The 21,325-nt window shown below is 36.5% G+C and overlaps 1 protein-coding gene across 7 annotated transcripts in view; it reads left to right on the top strand.

The window, feature by feature from the left end:
- Positions 1-21,325, top strand: part of HACE1 (HECT domain and ankyrin repeat containing E3 ubiquitin protein ligase 1) — a 43,392-nt gene that overhangs the window by 16,494 nt on the left and 5,573 nt on the right. For 2 of the 7 annotated variants that reach the window (XM_015858758.2, XM_015858756.3), the window contains exons 11-22: positions 421-667; positions 4,088-4,425; positions 7,485-7,553; positions 8,090-8,177; positions 9,021-9,132; positions 9,211-9,308; positions 9,471-9,558; positions 10,677-10,826; positions 13,788-13,984; positions 18,338-18,469; positions 19,217-19,315; positions 19,532-19,602. In XM_015858758.2, coding sequence (XP_015714244.2) covers positions 421-667; positions 4,088-4,425; positions 7,485-7,553; positions 8,090-8,177; positions 9,021-9,132; positions 9,211-9,308; positions 9,471-9,558; positions 10,677-10,826; positions 13,788-13,984; positions 18,338-18,469; positions 19,217-19,315; positions 19,532-19,602 — 1,689 coding nt within the window. The remainder of the gene's footprint in view (positions 1-420; positions 668-4,087; positions 4,426-7,484; positions 7,554-8,089; positions 8,178-9,020; positions 9,133-9,210; positions 9,309-9,470; positions 9,559-10,676; positions 10,827-13,787; positions 13,985-18,337; positions 18,470-19,216; positions 19,316-19,531; positions 19,603-21,325) is intronic. The other 5 variants (XM_085541855.1, XM_015858757.3, XR_014944132.1 and 2 more) reach the window with 4 other exon arrangements.

Below are 21,325 nucleotides of genomic sequence, written 5' to 3' on the forward strand. Positions count from 1 at the left end.
TTCTAGGTCACTTGTTTTCCTTGGGTAAATCAGCGACATTTATCATCCTGACCCCTTAGCTGACTAAGGTAATTAATAGACACTTGGGACAGGAGTTAGGTTATGGATGAGCTGTGGTGGTATATCTGATTAATCATTACAGTTTTACCATTATATGTGATTCTTTTCTGGAATGAAAAATGCTTTCAACTGGTTAACCCAATTTGTTTCATACATTGAGATCTTTATGGTAAAAAGCTGGATTTTTTACCCATGACCTGTGCAGGAAATAAAATTTCAAATACATTAGGGATTAAAAACAAGGACTTTTTTTTTTCATTGTGTGTGTCAGATCTCAACATTAGATTGGTTACTTCTTAATATACTACTTTGTTTCATCTAGGAAAAGAAACATAAATATTCCATTTTTTTTTTCCTCAGCTTGTCAAGTAATTATGAAGCTCAAATGAAGAGTCTCTTAAGGATCGTGAGGATATTTTGCCATGTCTTTCGCATTGGCCCATCCTCTCCCAGTAATGGAAATGACATGGGCTACAATGGAAATAAAACTCCAAGAAGTCAGGTGTTCAAGGTCAGAAAAGTATATGATGTTGTTAGGAAGATAGACGTTAAAGAGATGAATTTCACAAAGCATGCATTCATTAATCAGACATCTCATGAACAGGAAGTAAGTTTGGTTGATGTCCCTATCCCTTTTTAAGTTAAGCCTGACTCTTTTCCTTTGTTTAGTTATTTTTTCCACTGAATTCATTTAAACACTAATGTACATTTCACCTTATTCTTTATGTTTATTTCTTGTTTGGTTTAGACGTGTTATATATTAGATATTAAAAATTTAGTTCTTGACAGGTCTTCATAAACTTTGGTTTTATTTTAAATATTTTATTTTAGAACGTAGTGATCTCAAAATGTGGTAATATTAAGCAATGTAAAGGAGATTCTGTTAATGTTGCTTCAAAATTAGGAGTTCTTAGTTTCTAATCTATTCGTTGTTTTCATTCTGATCATGATCTCCCCCTCCCCCAATTATTCTTGAGTGGTATTATTACATGCTTTAGAATGTACAGCTCACTACTTCCCTTGAAAGGTTCTTGATTTATAGCTGCTTTCAAAAATGTGCTTTAGGCTCTGGCCCTCTAGGTGTTTAATTTCTCAAGTTTTTTAAATACTTGTTTGTGAGGAATCCTGTCAAAAATTGTAGCTTTACTTTCTCTAAAGCAGTCTCAGTTTCCTGCATGCCACTGCATTGGGAGTACAACTGATAAGCTATTCAGAACACCAAAAGAATAACAGCTGAAAGATAGTCTTTTTTCTTTTCTGTTTTTCTTCCTCCTTCCATCTTCTTGATGGCACAGTTTGTATCACTAAGTTTAGAAGCCAATGATTAAATGATGAGAATATTCTTTAACCTTCACATTTCTACCAGGTGTTCTAAAAATGGGGTATTTTGAAATTATTGCTTTTTTGTGTGTGTGTGTGTGATAGGTTTATCAAATTATTTCTAGTAAATTTTAAACAGAGCTATGTTAATAAGTTCATGAAAGATGACAATCTAATTACAGCTATGTTTAGTTATGTAGCTTAATTTTTGATTTTCTTCCTTGGAAAGATGGAAATGCCTTCCTTGGAAGGAAGAAGGGCATTGGAATATTTGAAAAACAAACATTTCTTTCTTTTTTCTTTAGGAAAATAGCTTAAATAACACATTCATTTGTATCAATATCAGACTAGAGCTTGAGCATGTAAAACACTGTGTGCACAAAGTAATGCATCATACTGTATGCAGTATAATATTTGTCCTTTAGGGTTATTCATTAAAACATATTGAACTAAATTGGCACTTTGTGAATTTAACCGTGTTTTATTCCTTTTCAAAAAGCAAAGCCTTACCCAAATCACAAGAATCATTTTATTGAAGACAATATTTTTTAATGCTTTCATTGAAAGCTTGTTTATATGCACCAGATCAGACAACAAGCAGATGATGCTAAACACAGTTAATACAGAAATATTTGTGGTGAAAAGGTTGGACATATACTGTTACCTTTCTTCTTTTTTTCTTGGAAGTAGCTTAACTTTACATTTTTGCTCTGGCTCATAGACTAAAATAGAAAGAACTTTCTCTTCTACTGGAGATAATTTCAAAACTCATTATTAAAAAGCAAAAAAAGTAAAGGAATATTTTCAGTTGCTGCTGGCTTCTTTTTTTCCTTTCTTCTGAACACATTCCCTGTATGTGCAAGTATGTCTGTGCATGATGACTTTTGAAGAGCTGATGCAAAAACATGCTTTATCCAGCATGAGAAATGGAGAAAAACCTCTCCATTTTCTCTTTTTTTTTTTCCTTTTTTTCTTTTTTCTTTCTTCTTCTTCTTTTTTTTTTTTTTTTTTTTTCCCAACACTGTGTTACAGTTTTCTTATATTAGTGTACTGTTTGAACATACTTTCACAGAATCATAGAATCACAAGGTTGGAAAGGACCTACAAGATCATTTAGTCCAACCATCCTCCCTTTACCATACCTATAAAAAACCACTAAACCATATCTCCTAGCTCTCTATCTAGATGCTTAGCATTTCAGAAATTCGAAGTAATTTTGCCACCTGTCTTACAAATTTCTTTTTTGAAGAGTTATCATTGTAATATAGAGTAAAATTGGAAAGGTGAATATATCCTGATCTGCGGCTGCTGAGGAATGTTATTTCTTGACAAGAATAAGAAAATCACAGAGCCATCTCTGCTTTACTAAGTTTCCCTTTATGTAATTCACCACAGGCCACCTAGAGAGAATTGTGGTTGCTGGGAGGGCAAGAAGTTAGTTTTATATGGTATGTAGAACAATACCAGTACCAGTCATGGAGAACAGACTGGCTTTCTTTCCTTAAATATCTTATTGGAGAAAATGGAAGCATTTGAGTTACTTAACAGTGAACTTCAACAAGAGTTTTTAATACACAGCTTTAATGGGAATTAATTTGTTCTGAGAGCATATGGCTATTAGGTACACTGACAGTGCTCCATATAATCTAGACTTCTGATACTCTCGGCTGAAAATAGCCCTTAATACTTAAGGGCAGGGTTAGATGATGAGAATGTACTTTTCATTACCTGCTAAGTCCTTACATTCTGTAATTGATTACAAATGTTGGTTCAAAAGCAATGTATGGAAAAGAGAATGTGTGAGATGTTCACTTTTGCTCTTGGAATATTATTGATGACTTCAGTCAAAAATATCTTCATCTACTCATAGAATGTACACTTGTGCAATGTCTACTTGAGCAGCATTAAGGAGTGGCTCAGTTGGACCTCATGTTTTTGAAATGTCTGTGAGGAAGCCACAAGTGTCTCAGCTCTTCCCATCCTCTGCTGTAGGCCTGCACCTGAGAGCAAATGTGTAACAGTAATGCAAGTGTGCCAGGTTTTCGTTATATTGGTAGTGAGCAAAGAGTGACTTCGTTCAAATGAAATGCGTAGCTTTACAAATTGTTGTGACATCTTACTAATATTATTTTTATTTCGTAAAGGTATTACTGACCCCCCAGTCTGAGACATCTGGGATACTATCAAAATGAGCTGTATGGTCTCATGCTGTTCATAAAGCACTATTTACTTGATGCATGTATCGATCTGAATCTTTGGCTCTGTTTAGGGTTTGCTCTATCCACCTTGTGTGGGGAGCTTTTTTGACGAGGACCTTAAGAAAGCACTGATAAGCTTAGTCTTAAAACTAGAGGTGTGCAGTACTGTCTTTGACTGAATGCAGCTGTTGTGCAGACCTGTGCTGTGTAAGAACAGTGAAGCTAAGCTGTGTTAAACAGTTCAGGGTTTGACCCTTCTTTAAGTTATTTTTCCTTTGTTTTGTCTCCTCCTTTCACTCTATATGAAAATTTCTCTTTGTGCTCTGTGGCTATAAGTAGAGAATTTTTAGGAATATTTCAGCCTTATGTCTAACGTGACTTCTGAGTTATGATTTAGAACTTTTAAATGTGAATGATGTCTATTTGCCTTAATGTTAATGATCATATAACTAATATGAATGTGTTCTTTTTTTTGTCTTTTTTTTTTTTTTTTGCTTATTTTATTGCAGCCACTAGAACTGCTTTGGCACTCTTTAGACGAATGGCTAGTTCTTATAGCCACAGAGCTGATGAAAAACAAAAGGGACTCTGCCAATATTACTTCTATTTTGCTGAAGCAAAAAGGACCAGATCACCAGGATGCTACTCCTACGCCTTCCTTTGCTACCACAGGAACAGAGAGCAGAAAAGAGCTATCCACTGACACAGGGGACTCAAAAACATATGAAGTTGCAGGGAAGCAGGAAGCTTATGCTGATTGCCAGGATGTTATCTCCATGACAGCAAACAGGCTAAGTGCTGTCATTCAAGCATTTTATATGTGCTGTTCCTGTCAGATGCCTCAGGGGTAAGGAGGATACTGTTCGTTAACTAAGCTATTACATTTTCACAATCATATATGCTGTCTTGGAAGAGTGTTGTTGCTGACCAAATGATATTAATGGCAGTCGAGGGCATATTTCCTGATGCTTTCATTAGTTCAATTATTTGATTTTTTTCCTGCTTTAATGACACCAAATGGCACAGCAAATTTTACTTAATGCTGTCGGTAACTGCATTGGAGTGGGTTTCATATTGACTGTCTCTTTTTAATCATGTGGGATACATGCAGGAAATGTAGTTTTGATCTCTTGAAAATTAGCTGTTTCTGCTGCTGGTTCTTAGTGTGAAAGTATCCCTAAGTTTAATGTGATTATCCCACAACAACTATAATTGATCTCAGAAGAAATGCAGATCGTATATGAAAATGACAGCTGGGGCAAGACTCATTTGGCTGTATTGCAGAAGCTTTCCAAAGAAGCCTTTCATCTCAAAATAACACTCACTTGGAATTTTGCCCCAGGTTAGCAGGTATTATTTTGTGTGGAACAGACATGACATAACTTATGTAAATTAGATACCATCAGTGTCTGGTTTAAAATGAAGTGTCTCTTCTGTAGCTGAGGTCTTAGTCTGTCCAGGCTTGCTTATATCTGTCAAGTGAACTTGCAAGGAAAAAATCCTTTGACCTTTCTGAGTGGAGGGCTAAGAAAGTATGGAGATTTGATCCAGGACCCTGAGAAATCTTCAAGTGAGGTTCCCTCTACATGATTTCAAGGCCCTAAACTGAAGCATAGAAAGTTCCGCACAAATATGTGAAGGAACTTCTTTGCAGTGAGGGTGATGGAGCACTGGAACAGGCTGCCCCAGGGGTGTTGTGGATTCTCCTTCCCTGGAGATGTTCAAGACTTGCCTGGATACCTACCTGTGCAGCCTGCTGTAGGGGGCCTACTTTGCAAGGGGGCTGAACTTGATGATCTCTGGAGGTCCTTTCCAGCCCCTGCAGTTGTGTGATTCTGTAATAACTCCTGTGATAACTCCTGATTATTCCCTGCTACTGGACGGATTTTTCTTTCTCTGCAAATGTAGTGGATCAAAAACTTTCAGCCAGTACCGTTTGTCTGGTGTCTCCTCTCTGGGCATTCTGGAAGATGCTCTGAGGATCAACACTTTCAACAGATGCTTTGTACTTCAGCTTTTAGTTTTACTTCACCCTGAATTAGAAACTGTTTTAAAGCCTTTTCCATTGAAATCTCCAACAAAACTTGTTAAGATGCTCTAGTAATAAAGTGTATTTATGACAGCCAAATGAAGAGTAGAAATACTTTTAGGAATGAGTAAGTACTCCTTTTTCCCCTTTGATTTATATCTATAACAAAATTAAGTTTGAGGCTGTCTGTATCCTGCTGAGTTGCCTGTGGACCTTGCCCAGTGGTTCTGTTCCTCCACATGCTTTATTCTGGGATTGGGGAAGAACCTTGTGGATACTATCATAGAAGCTAGGAGAGTCAGAACGGTTTCAGTGATTTATTGGTAACTTGGAGAACTTGGGATGTGTACAGTTACACAGTCAATAGGTAAACAGAGGTTATACAGACCTTTCATATGAAAGATCATCATGATAAAAGAATAAACTTGCTGCTATGTTCGAATACCATTTGAAATTCCTACAAATGACATTTTCAGACAGAAAATAAATTTAAATAGCTCTAATTTCAGATTTGAGTGTCTTTTATGTTTAATGAAGAAGGGTAAACAGAGCTCATAGTTTCCCATTGTTTGTAATGTTCATACAATAAAAGATGGCATTTCATGCTTTAATGGAAAATCATCTGATAATGAATTACTGAGTGGAAACAGCGAGTTAGCACTTGAGCTCTGAAAACTTTTGAAGCATTAAGGTTATTTACATTTGCACACCATGATTACTTTTCTTCTGTGAATGCTCTTATTGAATCTAGCCATCCTGTGTCAAAATACTGAAATAAAATGTTACAAGTCTTCAGCATCAAAACCCAAGAGTTTAGAGAGTTTTTGTAAGTTACATTTAAATGTGTAAATTGCCACAGAATCTGTAAAGAGGAGACTGACAGTTGTTCAATAGTCTCAGACCATATCTCAGGCCAGAAATAGTGTTTTTAAAATGTCCGTACTCTGCGTGGAAGGTTTTGTATGTTTTTTTGATTTGTGTAAGGATAAGGGAAAGGATATGGTGAAATTTTAGTGAACAAGAGAGGGAAGGAAAATGGTTCAGCTTTATATAAAAATGTTCAGCTCTTTTATCTAAGTTGATGTTGAGGGCATTGTTATATTTAGGCTTTTGTTTCTGGAAATCTGTGATTTTCAACTTGTTTGCCGTAGTTAATTTTCTTAATAACTCAGAGCTCTATTAAGTTATCAGAGATCTTTTAGGATTACTGTCCTTGACTTTTTAAAAGCACTATTTTTTTTTTACTACCGTTCTTAGATACTGCGTGTTTTAAGATGATTTCATCCTCAATTGCTAATATTGCTCTTCTGGAAACTAAAGGACTCAATAAGTATTTCTCTTCTTCTTGAGAGGCACACAGCACAGACATAAACAAGTTTGCACCCACATAACTCCCTTCTAAATTCCTCCCATGTTCTCTGAACATATGCAGGAGAAAAAATGAAATTCCATGCTAATGTACAAGATGCTTGTGTGGCAAATAATTTGGTCTCTTTAAGAAGCTATTAAGTTTCACCTTCTCCCCCATAATAAATGAGCTCACTGTTTGTAGTATTAATTCTTCATAACAATTTTCCTCACTTAGTACAATTTACAAAGTGTGTGGTGGGAGTTTTAGCTAATGAACTGTATAGAACAGTGTGCATATATGGTGTATACAGTAGTCCTTTATGTTTCCATTATATTGAAAGCTGGGAGAATTCAACAGAGAAATGTGTGTGTCTTCATATTCTTCGTGTTTTGTTTAATGATTGGGTAAAAACCAACCATTTTTATTTGTGTAACATTGTATTAAAAAGTAGAATGCATAACGTATGTAATTCAAATTCTGTTTTGTTAAACAATTCCATTAATATTTTATGATTTTCTTTGAACAGGATGACGTCACCTCGTTTTATAGAATTTGTTTGTAAACACGATGATGTTCTTAAGTGTTTCGTTAACCGGTAAGCTTCGAGGAATGTGCCGTTCCTCATTTATTTTTTGTCTGATATTGTCCAACCTCATACGCCTTTTCTTTTCACAGAATTGTTTTGAGGTTATTGTTTTGACATACAGAGCATACACACTTTTGGTCTTTCCAAACGCACTTTAGTCCTTCCAAATTTGGGAGAGTGAATATTAATGATTCAGAATTCAGGCTTAAATGAATTCTTCTGCATTTCTAAACAAACCTTCTGTAAGATTTGGTGAGATTTTGTGAATAAAGAGCAATAGAGTCATTTTTTTCAGTAGGTTATTGCCTCTGTTTTTCCAAGCCTATTCTTCTGAGGTGAATACCAACTTTCATGCTTACTCAGATGTGTAGCTTAAGTCATTTAGAAGCAAGCATTAATGAAAATGTTACAAAAAAGACGGGTTTGTTGGAACTGCTCAATAGGAATAAAGAGCACTGGCTCTTTAAGTAGCCTTAATGTGTCATGAAGCATTATTATTAGATCTCTGTCCAGCAGACTTCTGACTCAAAGTATTTTTCTTTCAGGAATCCCAAAATCATTTTTGATCACTTTCATTTCCTTCTTGAGTGTCCTGAACTTATGTCCAGATTTATGCACATCATAAAGGCCCAGGTAAAAACAAAGATATGTTTTGCTACAATTTCTATGAGTAAAAGAGAGTTGTTTTTTTTTGCTTGCTTGTTTTTAAAATCCATTGGGGGAGGATAGAAGAATTGTATCCTCCAGTGTTTCTGAATCTGAGATACTTTAAGATAAGTTAAACAGAAAAAAACCATAGAATCAGTACACCATTATTAGTTGATTTTTGCCATGGTTACTTAGTGGGAGCTCCTTCAGTGAAACATTGTTTCTTCCTGTTCGATTAATTGTGGGTGGGAAGTAATTTTACTGCCAAGTAAAATCCTGATGTCTTGTGTAACCTAAGCTCACCTCATGGTTTTATGTGGGATGTGAGTTCTAGACCAAAAAGGTACTGTAGAGAAAATTACTGCAGCTAAGTGGAAAAAATAGCAGGCAAACTTCAGTATGAAAGTCTGATTTATGCAACGCTTCCTCATTTTGACATTGTTGCCCTTTCCTTATCCCAAAATACTTCCTAGCTTATTAAGATAGTACTAAGTAACTAGGCACATATTGAAATGAATTCGTAGTGTGCATAACCATTTTCACAAAATTGCAGAACAGTTGAGATTTGACAGAACCTCTGGGTCCAGCTGTCCAAAACCCAGCTCAAGCAGGGACACTCAAAGCAGGGTGCCCAGACCCGTGTCCATGTGGCCTTTGAAGGAAAGTCCTTAACCTCCCTGGGCAACCTAAGCCAGTGCTCCATCACCTGCACAGTAAAGAAGTGCTGCCTGATGTTTAGATGGAATAATGTTTCCTTGCTATGCTTGTGAAGTAGGAATTATCTAGTTGAATACATCTATGTAATGTTGTTTACCTTTTGCTTTTTAGCCATTTAAAGATCGTTGTGAATGGTTCTATGAACATCTGCATTCGGGGCAACCAGACTCAGACATGGTGCACAGACCTGTCAATGAAAATGACATCCTTCTGGTTCACAGAGGTATTATTTTAAACGGAATTGGATGTCTCCGGAATAAAATGAATTAATGCTTAAAATTAATTGATGCTTTATATTTAGATTCCATTTTTAGGAGTAGCTGTGAAGTTGTCTCTAAAGCAAATTGTGCAAAACTAAAGCAAGGGATTGCTGTGCGATTTCATGGAGAAGAAGGCATGGTGGGTAAAATTGCATGTTTTCCTGTTTTTCACAAGTATTGTTTAGAATGAAATCCAAATTTAAAATAACTTCTGTACTTTCATTAAGAAATGTGCAGTTATCTAACTTAACTGGCAGTAAAAGCTCTAGGTACTAATATGTTTTATTCTTTTGACATGCAGGGACAGGGTGTGGTGCGTGAGTGGTTTGATATCTTATCCAGTGAAATAGTTAACCCTGATTATGCCTTATTTACCCAGTCAGCTGATGGTATGTCTCTGCTTTTTTTTTGTTGTTGCCTAATTTTAGGGTAGTGAAACCATTTTTATCATCTCGTATTCACTTAATCGATTACAGATTGTAAGATTGTTACTTATTAAAAGTGAAACTGTCAGAAAAGTGAAACTGTCAGCATTGTATTTGCGTGTAGGGAAGGGATCTGTTCAACATATAGTTTTAAAACTTCAAGTGAATACTTTTTAATTTGAAGTTTCCTTAAATTTTTTCCTCTTTTGTAAGAGCAGAATGAATTGTCAGTCTTAATGAATCCATGCTATTTAATGATTCCATTCTATTTCTGTCTGGTTTTAGAGGAACATAATGCTTTGACAGCAGTATAGAAAGTGTTTCCCTTTCTTTTTAAGGGAGCTGTAGAGATAAGATATTCCTTCATTTCTCTTTAGAAAACCACAAAGTCCAGCAGTTTACTTTTGTGCTAAAATGATCTGTTGGTCTCCCTGGTCTACCTTGTATTTGACTTTTTGTCTTTTAGGTGCTTCATACACCGCAAATCTTTATCAATAAAAGATTTCATATCAGCAGCAGTAATACATATTTTGCCCTCTAGCTTAAGTCTTAGGGAGTGGCAAGGATATCAGTCAACAGCAGAAGCATAAATCAGTTTCTGATAGTTGAAAGGACAAGTTCGGGGATGTCTGTGTGAGATGGTCTCTTCCAAGAAGACCAAGACTGGATGACCTGCTGTGTGCATCTGGCTGGATCCAGATGAAAGGAATAGAATGTATTCTTTCCTGTGAGCTTGTTCATGAGTTTATAGAAGCATGGCCCACGAGAGTGAGCAAAGGTGCATGTAGAAATGGAAGACCAAGTTCTGCAGATCATGCTTACTCTTTTGTTGATGATAATTATTTCAGAGTGCTGCCTTGGAGAGTTGTTAAGCAGTATCATTGTAGTCATATGGTATCATTACATTGTAATGCGTTTATTTCTTCTGTCTTTCTGACGTGAACAAAAAAAAACCCCAGCCTTCCAGAATTGCAAAATAAGACTTTGTTTTCCAATAGTTAATGTGTTTGACAAACACGAACTTTACTTAGAGAAGATATACAGATAAAATAACAAGATCCAATTATGTTCTTATTTTATAGGAACAACCTTCCAGCCAAACAGCAACTCTTCTGTAAACCCAGATCATTTGAACTACTTCCACTTTGCAGGCCAGATCCTGGGATTAGCTCTCAATCACAGACAGCTGGTGAACATTTACTTCACGAGATCATTCTACAAGCATATTCTTGGTATGGTTTTATTATAATCCTATTTATTACTTGTAACAACTGTCTGAGCAGTAATTTCTTTCCTTTTTACTTCTGTATGTGTTAAAAGTGCACAGAGTCTTGCTATTATTTTGTGTATGTCAGAATACAGCATAATATGGTAGTGATTACTGTTTTATACTGAGTATCTCTTATGAACTGTCACATTGTGCAGAATGTCTTTTGTTCTGACGTGCTATTCCTTAGTTGTCTTTGGAGGTGTAAGATAGCTTGTTGTTTAACTTTTCCTCGAGAACATGGATAAGGAGTCTTACTTTTCTGCAAGAACCACTCCTTACTTTATGTCCTGGCAAGACATTCAGATTCTTTAGATCTCATTCTGATTTTCTACAATCAGCCTGCTTATCTTTCTCAAGATCCTTTTGTGTGAGAATAGTGTTAACTTTTACTTTTCTCCCTTGGATCTGCTTTATGCTGTGTGACCGTGTGCTGGGCAAGAGGTAATGGAGGTCTGAAGCAGCACCAAATAGGCAATGGCCCATTAGGCTCCCATAGTAACTGTTTCTTCACATGATAGGAGGGTTCTGAAATAGATGTTTCTTTGTATGGTGCAATTTGATGCTGACTTAAGGATTGGCCTCTCATCAAGAGATTCTCCCACATGAGGAGAAGAATGACACTTAAAGGATAATCTCCATGTGTTGTACTCAGAAATGGGAATCATTCTAATCCTGTTTGCTCACATGCTTTGAAAACAATCAGGTGTTGATCTTCTTTTGCTTTTTTACTCTTGCCGCAGGATATTTTTCCTGAAGTGAGAAATTAGCACAGTATGTTGTCAGCTGTTGGCCACATCTCTTCTAACAGGACATCTCTCTATTTGAAAACTAAACAGTAGTGCATAGCCACTGTTAGTACGATGTCACCAGTACCTCTTAATAAGGTCTTATCGTCTTGTTTCACTGACGCCCTGTAACTCCTCAGAGGTTTGATACATTCATTTCATTTAATTTCAAAAGGTTCACAGGTTTTTGTCGCCTCTTGTTACTTTCTGGACACAGTAAAATGCAAAAATTATACCTCTGTTTCCCAAAGTAATTGTTTTTCCTGCATTGGAGTGGATTATTCAAACAAGATTTCTAATGCCACTTCCCTCACCTTTGTGAGTCTCCTCTCACTTCAGGAACCTGAGATGCACACCAGCAGGTGCTCCTGAGGTTTTTTTCAAGTTTAGGTGTTGGTTATGTTCACTGTTGTTCATGCCAAATACAAATTTCCAGGTTACAGACATAGTAGAGGTTTCCTTCAGCTTCTTGGGGGTCATAAGCAAAGGAGTATTAAACATCCTATTGAAGTCTGAGACCAGTTTCATACTTCTGGTTTCTCACCTCGCACTGGAATCTTTCATTTTACTTGCCTTTCCTGATGATGGTAAAAGCTGAAACCTGTGAGAACAAGTGAGGCCAGTTTTTTTTTCAGGTTCGGGTGGGCTCATCACCTTTTTACACTGTGATGGGATCTTTCTGCCCCAATATCTGGTAGGCAAGGAATGATCTGCTTTGGTGATAACACAGTTGAAACGTGGTTTATGATGTGTTAAAATTTCTGAATTATATTACATTTTATTTGTGCTCTTAAACTTCATTTTTCTTTTTGTTTATCAGTGTACTCTATTACAGATACAGAACTAAGGCAAGAATACAGTTAGAAATTACTAAGGTCTCTTCATTTTTTTTCCCCCTCAAACGGTCTTCTGCTTAAGCAGGGGAAGAGAAGATACTTTCCCTGTTGCTGTTACCCAGTTATTTTGTATTTTTTTAAAAAGAGACAGTTTTTTGTTTGGAAGAGGAAACTTCAGCTCCAGCCTACAAAGACATTTTAGCACTATTCAGACCTTCCAGTGAAATATTGTAAAGAGATTTTTGCATTTATGTGTTTGTACAAGCTGTTAACCTCTGAATTGTCTTATTGTCTGGGGTGCTGATCCTGCAGTCCATAGCATGTTAAAACCTCTACTAATAGAACATTCATGTGTCACCTTAAAAACGAACAAGAAGAATGTGAAGTAAAAGACATACTTCCCAGTAATTAGTTTTCTCCTGTAAAGCTGTTAACACTTATACCCTCTTCCTCTTTTCCATGTATTTATTTTGACAGTTATCTAAGTTATCTGTCTTTGTAAAGTCACTCAGGTTTGCTTTCTTGTGCAGTGAAGAGGTAGTTTTTTCTGTACAAACTCAGTCACCTTGTTCTCAACATGTTTGCTCAAACTTGTTCTCAAGTGCCATGTCTGTGAAGAGGATAATAAATAAGCAGTTTCCATACTGGGCTGGCAGCCAAACTTCTAGCACCTCAGTGCATATCTCAGTGCTTCTGAGTGACCTGAAGTTCAGTTTGAAAATGCGAAATTTCTATAAATCACTTTTTTTTTTCAACTGAGTAGTAGAACTCATAACAAAAGATGAAAAAGAAAACTGAAGAGTGAAGGAATTTTCAAAATATAGAAAGGTATTCGTGGTTTTTGTTTTTTTTTTTCCAGCTATAAATCTTTTCCTGGGGAGAAGAGATACTATACAGGAGAGGGGGGGGGAGGGAAGAATGAATTTGGGTTCCTAGAAGTTAAATAGAAAACTTTAAAGGAGCTTTTCTTTTTAGATCATTTCTTTAACCTTGCACATTTTGTATTGTTAGATGCTTCTACTGAAATCCACAAGCCATCTAAAATTGTGTAGACTGTTGTTGCTTAAGAGGTGTGCCATTTGCTTCTCTGAAGGGGAAAAAAACACATCCAGAGGAAACTTTAATGCTTTTAAATTGCTCTAAGTACAGTTCTGCTGTAGTATAATAATGGTGAATCCCTTTTTCCTCTCTTCTGTTACTGCATTATTCTGTTTCCTCTCTAGAGGGCAATCTTCTACTATATATAAAATTAGAACCCTTTTTACCTTCTCATATTTATTTTATCTTTATTTTTCTTTTTAGGTATACCTGTAAATTATCAGGATGTAGCATCTATTGATCCAGAGTATGCAAAGAACTTGCAGTGGATTTTAGATAATGATATCAGTGATCTGGGTTTAGAGCTGACATTTTCTGTTGAGACTGATGTATTTGGAGCAATGGAAGAAGTGCCATTAAAGCCTGGGGGTGCGAGTATACTTGTTACACAGGAAAACAAGGTGAGTATACAGATTTATTCAGGTGCTGGTAATATAAGAAAAAACAATTGTACTCTTTTCCTGAGAAAGCATGCAAAATAATAAGTTACTGGCTCTTTTCCCTTTCTTTTTCTAGCTTAATGCATTACTGAAGTAGTACTATTATATGTATCTTTTAAGTGTTCGGCTTTGTTCTTTCTGTCAGAACTTCTGGAAGAAAAATGAAGTTTTTTTTTTTTAAGTTACAGATATTGATAATGTTAAATCATGACTGAATATGCCAGGAGGGTAGAACAATAGCAATTGCTAAAAAGTAAAACTGTAGGTAAGGCAGCCTTAGATTGCCATGCAATAATATACAGTATGACCTGAAAAGCTGCAGGAGGCTTTTCAGCCATTTGCAGTTCACTCACTATGTTGTTGTATCAGCAGGTTTAATTTACTTTGTGTATGCTCATTTGGTTTCCCTGCTGACGCAGACAGCTGTTGTAATAGTAATCACCGCTTGGTGTCAGCATTTGCTCTCACAAAATTCTATTTTCTTAGTGCAGTTGGCACCGAATTCTTGTATGCTTGATCCTCATTTTCATTAACGTAGAGTGCCATTGCAATAGCTGAAGTGTGTGTTATTAGCCTGATTCTGCCTGTCTCCTGCAATACAGCCATTCATGAAAGAATACGGACAATAAAACAAGTCTGATTGTGAAGTGAGTGGGTGATTAATTTCCTTACTGCCCACCAGAGACTGCAAAGGTGTTGATTCTTGTTTCTAGGTGGTCTTGATTGCAGTGTATAAAGCAGATCTGATGATGAAATGAATAGCGTTCTTTTTTACGACCATTTTAAAAGTATTTGGCAGTTACCAATTAGCCTGAAATGAGAAGTTTGCCCACATGAGGATTTCCTCAGTCATTAATAGCTCACCTTGTTCCATTAACTTATGACTCGGGGCGCAGTCTGAGGAAGGTGCTTGAATGTGCATAGAACATATGCACTCCTGCCAGCTCATCAGCCTTCCTCAACGCTGTCAGGAAGGGACTGGCGCTTGTGTAGCCTTTATTTGAAGGGTGGGAAGAAACAGCTAACTGTTATAGTAGCTTTAAAACTGTTATTATTCATTGATTTTTTAATTCGAAGGCTGCAAAATGGAAAGTCTACGTACATCTATAAGATGCCAGTGTTTATTTCTGATTTTGACGTCATTGTACCAAGCTGCTGAGACCTGTAGAACTGTTTTTTAGTGTGGTTTAGTACTGTTTGGTTATATTTTCCAGTGTCTTTAAAATGACATGATTTTTGCTGTATGTTTTAACAGCTCTTACAGGTTAAACAGAATAGACTGCACTGTAATTTACACAGCCCCCCCCCTTTTTTTTTCCTGCAACAGATACTGGGTTTTTTTTCTGCCTTTACCTGAGGAACAAAAGATTTTTGCTTAAAAATCTTTGTATTTGTCATACCTCTGGGAGAAGGAAAAACCAGCTTCTAAAAGAATTTGCTGTGTCTGCACACTAGCAGATTACCTGTTTGAAGATAATGTATTTTGAAATGAAATTGAGTGAATCTTTATTCCTTTAAAACCAAACCAACAAACCCTCCCAAACCCAAACAAACAAACCAACCAACCAAACAAGCCCACAGAAACCATCCATTTTCCTCTTACAAAAACGCAGAAAGGAAAAGAGAAAAGTACATTGTTGAAGAGTAGAAGTAATAGCTGCATAGCTGTTTGTAAAAAGGTGTTTTCTTTGAGCAAATTCTCTTTTTACCTCCATTGTGTAATAGGTGAATGGTTGTGGGATCATACCATGTAAATGTTCCATTCTTGCAATTGGGCTGTCTGCATAGCTCCAACAGAAGTCTCTGTTATAGTAGTGGTTCAGCAGCCTTTTATGATGATAATGGAGAGACCTCAGAGGGAGAAGTATTGCTTTTTCCCATTTCCTTGCTATGCAGTTTTCTTTATTCTTTTCTATGTGTGTTCTTGTAGATTTCGACTTACTTGTAGGAAAAATGAGAATCAAAGTTTGACCATATGCTGTTTCAAAAAGTAGACCAAATCTCTAGTCATATTTCTTTCCCTGACTTTTGGACCTGTCTGTCTGTGACCTGGCCATGCTGTCTGGCAATAAAAAAAAAACACACACACATTTTTAAAACAGCTTTAGGATGTGTCTGCCCCCTAAACTTGAACATCATAATAGATGTTGATCCTTGTTTTAGTGCATGGGGTTATGAAATCTTTGCTTGCTTTACCTCAAAGGAAAATACAATACAAGCCCTTACCCCAGCTAGACTTCTCCATTATGTTTGCGATGAGCAACTCACTGAATAAAGAATATGTTAGTTGTACCTTTTATGCGCTATGTAGGACTGTGTACAAAATTATGAAGTTTGTTTTTGTTTTTGTAATGTGTTCTTAAGGCTCTGGAGAAGGAATAAAATGCAAATGAAATAAACAGAGGCAAAAACAGATTGGCCGTTTTTTGCTGGCATACTTTACGTAAATGTAGTGGGACAGGTCTCTCAGCATGCACCAGTTCTTGTAGTCAGTATGCTATGCTTTTCCAGGCTGTTTAAAGGTTTCTTGTTCTTCCTAAAGCACAGCAACTATTTTCTTTCATAATGGAAGTGTTTAATGTAAATATATTTGTAATGCAATAATGTAATTTTTATACATCATACTGCTAGGCAGGGGGGTTGGAACTACATGATCCTTGAGGTCCCTTCCAACCCGGGTCATTCTGTGATTCTGTGTAATTCTAGTGGATTTTTAAAAATAAGATTGTGATTTTTTTTTCTCTACTTCCCTGTTTTTTGAGCAGCCTAACAAGTAACAGACTTAAAAACAAATATTTCTGCTTGTAGAAGAACAATGTTAACATTACTTTTAATTCTGTTATTGCTTAAGTTTCTTATTTCTACCCAGAGCTCATAAAAGTAGTTGCAGAGGTGAACTCTCTACTGCAGTTAATATCCTTTGGCTGCTCATCTAATTCATTAGGAGGGAGATGTCTTCAGTTCCACTGATAGTAAAAACAACCTAGGGAGATTACTAGATTGCAACCAGATTTTTGTTAACAGCTCTGCAGCTGAAGACATGCTTAGGTATGTCTTCAGAGCTCTTTACAAATTAATTATCCTCTCGCTCTATTGTGATGATAGCAATGCATTTAAAAATATCTTCCAGCTGTGAGGCAAGTAGCTAAACTGTGTACTTCTGTGCTTGTAAGGAACTGCCCTTGAAAAAAAAATACTCTGTTTTGTTTGGCTTTCTTTTCTTTTTCAAGAGAGGGAGAGACAGATTACTTAATTGTTTTTCTTCGGGGTCAAAACCTCAGTGTTATGTTAATGATTTATTTATTTTTTTTAATTTAAACATCTATGTTGCATGTTTGTAAGGTTGTTGTCTTGAAGCAAGGTGATGGTAGAGATGATTAAATTGGGAGATATATTTTATGATTTCCTTACTAGAAATCACAATTAGGAAGTAAAAAAAAAGCATTACTTTGAAACCATATGCTTTAAAAAAATCCAGAAATAGATTTCTACTTGAGGACAAATTTTCTGTTCTTGAATACTTTTTAGACTTGCATTGTTTTGTCAGGTTAAATGAGAGGTGTTTGCCCAGCTTTAATGCAGGCACTTTTAAATCTGTCTCTTTCTTAAAATCCTTCCTTTAACTGCCTCTTAAGCTTTTGTGTTTGCAACAAAAGCAGAGTTTTGGAGAATTCCTTTTCTAATGGGAATCTTTTAAAGCAGAACAGAGCCCTCAAATCTCTAAAGCATGCAAAATACTGCATTGTCTGTTTGCATGTTTATGGTATAAATACCGTTGTTTTTCTTCCCTCTAAAATTGAGGTGGCTTTTGAGACTTTAGTTAAAAAAAAGTTATTAATACAACAAAGCTTGCAGGGGTTAGACTCCCAGAGGCACAAGGAAAGCAAGCAGGCTTTTTTCACTAGCAAATATTGCTTCAGAATGTTACCTTTTTTTTTCTGAGTTACGCCACTTGGCTTAACTGTGCAACAGCACGCATCAGAGGTGGCTATATTAGATGCAGGCATGACAAACAAGTTATATTCACTTCTGTGGTCTTGGTCTAGCTCCATCTTGACTGGCTGCTGCTGTGATTTGAACTCTTGCATTTGGGAGTTGTCTTTGCTGGAAGGATGGAATAAAACAAAGGGCTATGAACTCTAAAGGATCATCTGAGTTATCTTGTGTTACTTAACTGTGTGGAAAATGCATAGGGGACTCTTAATGCCTTAACAGGAGGTGAAATTTGTAATGTTTGGAGGACTGCATTTATGTGTGCGTGATCAGTAGGTTTTTTTGTTTCTGTATGTCTTAACGTCATTTTCTTTTTTGCAGGCTGAGTATGTACAGCTTGTCACTGAACTTAGAATGACAAGAGCCATTCAACCTCAGATAAATGCCTTTTTACAAGGCTTCCATATGTTCATTCCACCATCTTTGATTCAACTTTTTGATGAATACGAACTGGTAAGCAGAGATGCCTGTACTTTTGGTCAGAGACTTTGTTCAGCACCATTCCTCGATAATGTAATGGTGCAGAAGCAGAGCCCAGAGAACACCTATTTTATATCTTTCATATCAGTCCTTTCATTTGCATCTATCAGTGAGGATCTCAGTTTGAGTATTCTTGCTTATCCTACTTAGTATTGCAGGAAAATGACAGTGATAAATGCTATAAACTGTACCTTGAGAACTGTTGTCTATATATATATATTTATATATATATTATATATATATATATATATATGGACTTTTTTCTTTTTTCTGGAGGAAAGAATTGGAAGACAGAATTTCTTCAAGAATCATGAGATGCTGTGTACTGTATTCACTTTTCTTTTAGTTTTAGAATCAAATTGGAATAAGTTTTTTAAGGTAGTTTGTTGTTCTGTAACTAAGGTATCTCAAGTTTTGTTTCAAGTTATGGTAAAACTTAGAGCTTTTATTTTTAGGCTCTTCCATCATGATTTCCATCTCTTGAGATAGTGTGCTTAAATTACACAGATCATGTACAGTTGCCTGATCTCAAGATAGATTTTGGTAGTAAAACTTAGTAATAACACAAGATTCTGTAAGTGTAAAGCTAAGCAGAAAAAGAGCAACAAACATTTTATTATTATTATTATTATTTAAAAGCATTACTGTTTAAAACTAGCATAATCTCTTGAAATTAATGGTCCGTCCACACTAACAAAAAGCTGTGTGCTTCTTCTGAAGGAGCTTTTGTTGTCTGGTATGCCAGAAATTGATGTGAATGATTGGTTAAATAATACAGAATATACCAGCGGCTATGAGAGAGGAGACCAAGTAATCCAGGTAAAATTATTTTTTTTATTAATAATGATTGTTGCATTTTAATCCACAAGAATTTTTTTTTATTTATACTGTGTTCCCATATTAAGTGACCTAGTTATGTATTTGATGTGAAAATTGTTGTAATTCAAGATACAAAGAATTTGTAGTTTTACCATTATGTTTTCAAATGCTGTAAGTATTTGATGGAAAATGCAAACTAACTTATTTCTTCCTTAGTGGTTCTGGGATGTTGTGGAAGAACTAACTCAGGAAGAGAGAGTGCTACTGTTACAGTTCGTTACTGGCAGGTGAGAAACTATGTAACAACAAATCTTTGTTTGGATACTTTGAAATAAGTCGACAGACTTAAGATCCTATACCTAGAAACTACTGTGAATATTTTGGTGTTCAGTGCATTTACCAAAACAGACAAAATGTGTGTTAGTACTTCTGTTACCTATATTGCTGCTTGAATGGATAAGTACTCACTTATTATACTTGACTACTTTGCAGGAGGCCTCACAGAATTATAGAATCACTCAGGTTGGAAAAGTCCTTAAAGATCATCGAGTCCAACCATGACATAACCATACTACCCTAACTAACAACCCCCCACTAAATCATGACCCTGAGCACCACATCCAAAAGGTTTTTAAACACATCCAGGGATGGTGATTCAACCACCTCCCTATTTCAGTGCTTAACAGCCCTTTCTGTAAAGAAGTTTTTCCTGATATCCAACCTAGACCTCCCATGGTGTAACCTGAGGTCATTTTCCTTCATCCTGTCACCAGCAAGAAGAGACCAGCCCTGCTCTGCTGCAATTACCTTTCAGGTGTTGGAAGAGAGCAGTAAGATCTCCCCTCAGTCTCCTTTTCCTTGGACTAAACAGCCCCAGTTCCTTTAGTTGCTACTTGTAGGGCATATTCTCCAAACCCTTCACAAACCTTGTTGCCCTTCTTTGGGCCTGCTCCAGCTCCTCAGTGTTGTTGTTTCTGTACGGAGGTGTACAAAACTGAACACATTACTTGAAGTGGGGCCACACCAGTGCTGAATGTAGGGGCAAGATGACTTCCCTAGTCCTACCACCACACCATTTGTGATAGAAGCCAGGATGCCATTTGCCATCTTGGCCACCTGGGCACACTGCTGGCTCATATGCAGCTGACTGTCAATCAGCACACCAAAGTCCATCTGCAGCTTTCCAACCACTCCTCCCCAAGCCTGTAGGATTGCCTGGGGTTGTTGTGACCAAAATGCAGGACCCAACATTTGGCCCTACTGAAACTCATACAGTTAACCTTGGCCGCTCAATCCAGTCTATCCAGATCCATCTATAGTGCCTTTCTCCCCTCACGTAGATCAACACTCCCTCCCAACTTACTGTTGTCTTCAAACTTACCAAGGGTGTGCTCAGTCCCCTCATCAATATCATTGATAAAGTTTTTGAATAGGAGTGACCCCCGTACCAAGCTTCTGTGTAATTACTTTGCTGCCTTGGGTAATTTTCAAGGAGGTAATGAATTTAATGACACTTTATATTCACCTTCCTGTTGCATGTTTATGTATCTGTTGGTTTCTCCAGTGAGAACTGGATAGAATCATAGAGTGGTTTGATTTGGAAGGAACCTTAAAGATCATCTAGTTCCAACCCCATTTCTATGGGAAGGGACGCATATCACTGTAAGGTTTGAATAAATATAGGCTTTACTATAAGAAACAACTAGGTTTGATTTTAATTGGTGTAAACAGAACTTCCTAAAGCTCAATTGGATTTAATGTTAGTGCAGCACAACAAGATCAAGTGAAAATGTAACCATATGTAAGACTGTTTGCTTTATATAGTATTGCTGCCCTAAATTCTAGTTGTTCTCCAGAGAAAGCCAATTTTACTTCCTTTTATGGTTTGAGCAGTAAATTTCACTTGGATCTGGGTGTCTTGCCAGGTCTGTGTGTACAGATAGTTTGCAAAGTGACATATGTTGGCTGAATTTTGTAGTTCTTTTTTGCTTTGTTTCTTTTTCTGGTGGT

The sequence above is a fragment of the Coturnix japonica genome, chromosome 3 (genome assembly GCF_054131305.1).
Source record: "Coturnix japonica strain WE chromosome 3, WE-NBRP24, whole genome shotgun sequence".
Classification (NCBI taxonomy): Eukaryota; Metazoa; Chordata; class Aves; order Galliformes; family Phasianidae; genus Coturnix; species Coturnix japonica.